Source organism: Xenopus tropicalis, chromosome 7 (assembly GCF_000004195.4).
Source record: "Xenopus tropicalis strain Nigerian chromosome 7, UCB_Xtro_10.0, whole genome shotgun sequence".
In the NCBI taxonomy this organism is placed as follows: domain Eukaryota; kingdom Metazoa; phylum Chordata; class Amphibia; order Anura; family Pipidae; genus Xenopus; species Xenopus tropicalis.
Window position 1 is genome coordinate 30,162,707 of NC_030683.2, and position 7,021 is coordinate 30,169,727.

The window sequence follows — 7,021 nt, forward strand, 5'->3', positions numbered from 1 at the left end:
ATGGGATGATAGGCTTCTAAATATGGGAAGCGGATCGTTCCATTAAATTTTAATGCAGGTCAATCGCTGGGCCACAAAAACGAAATCTCATATTAAATATTCATATATTAATGCGTGATGTTAAAAGAATGAGCCCCCAAGCGCCACAATCAATTCTTAATAAGGCACTCACAGTTTTGGAAGATTTATTTAATTTGGGGGAAGGAGGAGAAATGGGGGAGATTCACCCCTGCACTTGATGTGTCCTGTTTCTCTGCACCCTTGTTAATATTTTCTGGTTCCGTAGCCCCCCCCAACCTCCCCCATAAAAGAAAAATAGATTGACAGGAAGACATGCCAAAACTTAAGTTAAATAAAATATAACTGAAAAAGAAGAATATATATATATATATATATATATATATATATATATATATATATATATATATATATACTCTGTTTAGGGACCTGCCTTCCCTTCTGGGCAACTATTTTGTTCATGGGACAACTGTAAGTTGACAGATGGGTCTTTACTGACTCACTTACTGGCCCAAGAAGCAAACATAGGGTTAAGGTATCTATGAGCTCCCTGAGGGCAAGAAAGGCAGTTAGATACCAGAAGTACCTTCTGTGCACTGCCAAGAACAACACGTGGCATTTATGAATTGCAAGCTCTTTGGAACAGAGAACACATATAGCTATATAGTTTATATCAACTTCTCTGCAAAAGGTTTGCTCTATATTATCCGATTTGGTTGAAAACTCCAGTGTCACCTTTGGCAGTTCTACCATGTAACAAGACCAGCTCATTGTTAAACTGAGCAATTATGTAATAATCGCTTCGATATTCTGCCATGATCTATTTAAGCATAAAAGCGATCGACTTTGATTTTTCCCTTTCCCTACTGTTAGGCACAAGCTGCAGTACTGTTAGCAAATAGCAAGTATCAGTATGGCAACAGTGTAATGAAACGGTTCCAATACTTCAAACAAGCATTTAAGAAACAGGACAGGTTAATGACACTATTATCTATCTATAAACATATAAAACTGGTGTTCAGGGACACGTCTGGCCTAATAGTAATAAATATTACTTTTCAGGGGTAACTGTGGTTCTATATAATGTGCCCCCAATGTCCCATCCCCCTCTATCATTTAGTACCTTTGAATTAATTTATTTATTTGGCAACATTTTCATTAATTCTATTTTGACAAACAAATAAGTGAATTCCCACCCTTTGTAGTTTTATCCTTAGGCTTCTCTTTATCCTGCAAAATGAACTTTTCTTTACAACTAGTACATTATACATAGAGTCTGTACAGCTATAGTAAAGGGCATTGCTTAAAAAAAAAAATAATTCAATTAAATGCTGTTTATATTGCCTACTGGAGAAATAACCGATTATTATTAGTAGTAGCATAATTAATATAATAATAATAATAATAATAAATAAAATTATTATTATTATTATTATTATTATTATTATTATTATTATTATTATTATTATTATTATTATTATTATTATTAATAATAATAATAATAATAATAATAATAATAATAATAATAATAATAATAATAATAATAATCATAATGTATATTATTACTGTTATTATTAGTAGTATTATCTGCATTATATAAACCTGTATAAATATGTCATAAATGAACAATTTCTATTTCGTTTCCGGAATTACAATATTGTTACTGCTCTTTTGCATGGAATGTTTGAGCCTTTTTTTTCCCACCAATTTTTTTTTTTTTTTTTGCACTGGTTAGCCATGTGACTTGTAAATATTGTCTCTGCACACAGAATGTAACAACATTAGCCTAAGAGCAATTTGTTTGCTAGTATATATACAAGGTTTTCGGGAAGCGTGCATGGTTATGGTTAATTTAGTGAGAATATCACATAAAGTCACAGATTGACTGTAATTGGCTGTAATTTAAACACTGCAGAGCCAATGTTAGTTTAATAAAATTGGCAGAGACATCTCTGGTCTGGAACAGCCCAATTATTGTATTTATATATGAGCACTGAAGAAGCGGGTCGTGTTTACAGGGTAAATTAATGGGGAATTTGGAAAATAAGAAAAAGATGGGCCCCACTCAGCCTGGTTCAAGTGGAAGAATTAGGGCAATGGCAGACAGGAGGCAGATACCGGTATCAACAAGAAGAAGAGTCTGCAGCTAAAATGAGAGAAGAGGATCACTAATGATTGCCTGAAGGCTTCTGTAGGGACGCCTGGTGCAATGTAATTTTATCTGACCTTTAATCAAAGCAGGCTCAGCTTACACCCATTGTGATATCGAACTAGACATTACAACTTAGAGGAGTTAGTTTGTAAACAGTCTTAATGGTCTAATTAGGGAAAAAATAAACTGAATGAGAGACACTGAGAAAGTGTTAGTGTCCTATTAAGTTAGCGAGCTCTTTCTGCCTATTAAGACCCTGATTTCAACCTCGACTTGTGCAAAACGTGTCCTCCAGCCCCCAATTTGGAGCAAATTAGAACAAACCAGCAGAACAGAATTTAAAGATTACAATTATGAACCGGGTAACAAGATTGGAAGGCGAAAAATCCGAATTCATTCTAACAAGCCCTCACATACGAACCATTACTCAACCCTTAATTACACAATTGAAAAGTAATTGACATAAATTGCATATGGAAGATGAATTACCTTCTTGAAAGCAAATTATAGTGATAACAGCGTATCAATTTATACAATTTCTGTAGTGTCGACATGATACCATGCCCCCAATTATTTTACTCCATTAGATTTTTCATGTCAAGCTCCTAAATTAAAATGTTTGGGGGTTTATACGAGTTGGAAGCTATGGATATCACATAAACGCCTTTTGTAGTCTGACTGTAAAGAGAAGCAAGAGAAATGGAAAAGAATATTGTTGAGAAGACATTCTAAGGTTTATAGGACTTCACAACTGAAATCTGTAGTTTAATTGGCAAAGGATAATGTCATTTTTTTTTTTAAAACAGATTGCAGCCTTACAAGATCTATCATTTTCTCTCTAACTATTCAGATAGATTATAGATAGATAGATAGATATAGATAGATAGATAGATAGATAGATAGATATTAATCTTTGCTGATTGATATTGTTATTTTTACAGGTGTTTTATTTTTTTTCCCTTTAAATGTATGTATATCATTCGTGTGTATTACTATAAATAAATAGATATTTGTTAATTTGTGTCTATATACCTTACATGGCATGCTACCCATTTACACCCATTCAACCCAGTCTATCTATCTATCTATCTATCTATCTATCTATCATCTATCTATCTATCTATCTATCTATCTTTCTGTATATGATAGATCTGACTTTAGCCAGGCTGTGGCTGTTCATTAGGCTGCAGGAATGAAGAAGGAGATGGAATTATGGAATATAATTGAGCCTCACCTCCCTGCACCCTGTGCTGTACATGCTATGAAAGGCTGACTCCTGGCACATCACAGCTTTTGGGTTTGGCTGAGTAAGAAACTCCTTTTTTTTCAGGCTGTCAGTCAAACGTTTGTTGTCAGGCTGGAGCCAATGAGCTTGCAGAAAGGCAGGGTCGGGCCTGCCTCCAGCCCAGGCCTCCTGCTATTGTGATTGATGTCCCAGTTTGCACAGCGAGCACTCAGCAAAGGCAAAGAAAAGCTGCTCCACTTTAGCTCTTCCCTTTTCTTTCTTTCATCTCTTCCAAAAGGATTGAGAAGAAGCGAAGCGGGGCCGATTTGTTATCTCTCTGATAAGGGCTTGGGGCTGGGGGTCCAGCAGTGGGGAGAAGCAAGGGGGCAGCATGGATCACATAGGGGCTCATCACATTCACCAGACCCACGCTGAGCCCATCAGCTTTGGCATTGACCAGATTCTCAATAATCCAGACCAGGGGAGTTGCATGATCTCCGGCCCAAGGCTGCAGGACTCAGACTATGGCTTGGGCTGCATTGTCAGTAGCGCCTACAACACCATGACGGGCAATTACAGCAACAGCGGCACCGGGGGCTATAGCAACAGCGCCTGCAGCATGGCATCTCTCACCGGCTCTTACAACATGAACATGGGGGTCACTATGAATGGGAATAACCTTAACTCTGCCGGGGTCATTCGGGTCCCTGCACACAGACCTCTGGCTACCAGCGTACACCAGCCCATCTCCACTGGCATGCCAACTGTGCCCAGTGTGGGCTCTATGAACAACATGAACAACCTGACAGGGTTAACTTTCCCTTGGATGGAAAGTAACAGGAGGTACACCAAGGACAGATTCACAGGTAGGTCCCCACTAGCACCCCTTCTGTTATCTCTGTCTCCTTAAAAGCAATATAGGCTGTGCCCCCTTACTCCAGCTTGGCACCATGGCAGCATCATGGCAAGGGGAAGTTGTTTATCCCAGCTCTATAAGTAATGCCCCTCAACCACATGGATAACTTTAATACCTGGGCCTAGAACATGACAGTCTAGTATATACAGTGCAACGATTCCATTAAATTCATCCAATAACCCTAGTTCATTTTATTATATTCACATACAATTCTGCAGCCAAATTTCTCTTTACATTCGGAATAATACCAAATACATTAATTCTTCTAAAGCTGTTGATTATAACAGCAACTGTGAATAATTTTTTTGGCCAGAAAAAAAGCCTTATTTTATTTAAAATATTGCATTGCTCTTAATGCCATGGTTAAGAAAAAAATGACGAAATATTTTCATAACAACAATAATCATTGCTGTTAAAATAGTGATAAAAATAATGGTATATTGTAATAACAACACACAAGTTGAATGCAAATATAGTAACATAGAAGGATATCTGATTAATTTATTAGTAGCATTACATATTATTTCTATCACTAATTCGTCTTGGTTTTTCATCTTTATACCCTCTTTCACTTTCCATTATTATTATTATTATTATTATTATTAATAATAATAATAATAATAATAATAATAATAATGCATCTCATCAGCCATGTGGAATTGTCTATACACACACGGGTATTTATATTATAGCAGATCTAGAAGGTAGTACTTGGGGCCTCTCTATGTTTCCCAAGTGAGATTTAGCCGCAGCCCTAGACCAGAGGACATGGAGAATTTGCACTCACAGTGGGAGAAATGTAAATTCAAGTCCATGAAGTAACAGGCCGAACAATGCAGTGAGTGGTGGGTGTGAGGCCTACACATGTCTGTGCTCTGTTGCACAGGTACATGCGACAAAATCGGTAGAAAAAATCTTGAGTGCGCCAGGCCTAGCGCAATCGGATCTTTTTAGGGCCATGGAGTTATTTTGTACAGTATATAATAACCATATACATATATTCAAGGGGAAATTGCCCGGGCTTCAGCATTTTAGACATACACATTATACAAAGTATTTTGGGAATATTTTAAACGTATTCATAAAAAAATTCTCTGCTCACCTTTTTTAATTTGTGCAAATTGCAGAAAGTTTAGGGAATCCAAACTGTACATTGTATAGCACCGGCAATTCTATTAACTGTCACTTTAAAGCCGTAGGAAATCCCTGCGATTCTATTGCCGAGATCAATACTAATAAGTTCCTGTAATTCAATCTAAATCTATCAGTGTTGCTTCTGTTTATTTCTCCCTTTACAGCCAAGCCTGTACTAATGTGCTGCTCTAGTCTACTATACATACACTATATTGTTGTTATTATAACACCTATTTAGAAAACTCCTACATATTTAACATCGTCGTAAAATAAATAGTGTGTATACACGAAACATAGTAGGATACATGCAAAAACAACCAGTACAATAGGTAAAAAAGGCCCTCACCAAAAAAGCTTACAATCTAAAAAAATATACTTCATTGTTAAATGCTTAATAACTGTTCTTGTTACTCAGAGTTAATGGACCAATTACGTCGGCTATGAATAGCAGTAATACTAATACTTAATTATTACTATCACCTAAAATATTATAATAGTGAGATATTAGTTCTAAACTGGCAGAGAAAATATTTTTGATAACTGTCTTTTTGAAGAGCTGCATGATAAAAATCAGCATTTCGACAGCCCATTCTCCAGCCTGTGTTTACTCGACCCCTTTACAGAGATCCATCCACAGTATAAGCACAGAATGGGGCTTTCTTCCATTTTCCAGCCTTATTTCTATTGCGCTACAACAAGTTGGGTATCCTGCAAGGCCAAATATTTAATTAGGTTTATTCCATTTGCAATGCCTCTAATCTTATCACATCATCTAAATAAAATTAAGAATAAACTGAATCCCAAATGCAATAAAAGAAAGGACAGCGAATCCTTCCCTCTCCCTGTGTCTATCTACCTCTCAGTACCTATATCTGTCTTTCTACCAGTCAATCTGTAGATCTAGCTATGAATGCAGAATACATCAGGGGAAATATGTGTTACTGTATGTTAGGCCCCAACTGTATCTGCCTATCTGCCTACACAATGTTCCAAGCTAATACTATTTTGCTGAATTTAATGCACTTGGTGACTTTATAAATATCCTATCCTCAAGTCACCAGTCCCAGCCTCATATACCTGCAGAGTTAAAAGTATATAATAAAAAAGAGCAAGAGGGAAAACGTTCATATTGTTTCATATTGTGACGCCCACGGTTTGCAAAAAAAAAAATATATATATATATATGTAAACTATATATATAATATATATATATATTGTTTACATATGCTTTTCTGACTAAGACAATGTCCTTTGTAGCTAGCAGAGGGGCAGTGTGGGAGCCATGCTGTGGGCTTCTGGGTGCATGCATTTGGCTATAAATGTCTGTCTCTATGCCATACGCTGTGCTGATTTCCCTGCCTGCTTTTGCCGTCTGTCTCCCAATCCAGTGGCCCTCTCACCCTTCACTGTAACACGCCGTATAGGTCATCCGTACCAGAACCGGACTCCGCCCAAGAAGAAAAAGCCCCGGACCTCATTCACCCGGCTGCAGATCTGCGAGTTGGAGAAGAGGTTCCACCGGCAGAAATACTTGGCCTCGGCCGAAAGGGCAGCTCTGGCCAAAGCACTTAAAATG

General features: G+C 37.1%; 1 protein-coding gene across 2 annotated transcripts in view; it reads left to right on the top strand.

Moving 5' to 3' along the window:
- Nucleotides 1–3,623: 3,623 nt before the first annotated feature.
- tlx1 (T cell leukemia homeobox 1) overlaps nucleotides 3,624–7,021 on the top strand; it is a 12,617-nt gene continuing 9,219 nt past the window's right edge. Inside the window, exons 1-2 of one of the 2 annotated variants that reach the window (XM_002936769.4) lie at nucleotides 3,624–4,261; nucleotides 6,870–7,021. The exon at nucleotides 6,870–7,021 is cut by the window's right edge and continues 50 nt beyond it. In XM_002936769.4, coding sequence (XP_002936815.1) covers nucleotides 3,787–4,261; nucleotides 6,870–7,021 — 627 coding nt within the window. In that variant the 5' untranslated portion in view covers nucleotides 3,624–3,786. Of the gene's footprint in view, nucleotides 4,262–6,833 lie in introns of both variants that reach the window. The other variant, XM_002936768.4, reaches the window with a different exon arrangement.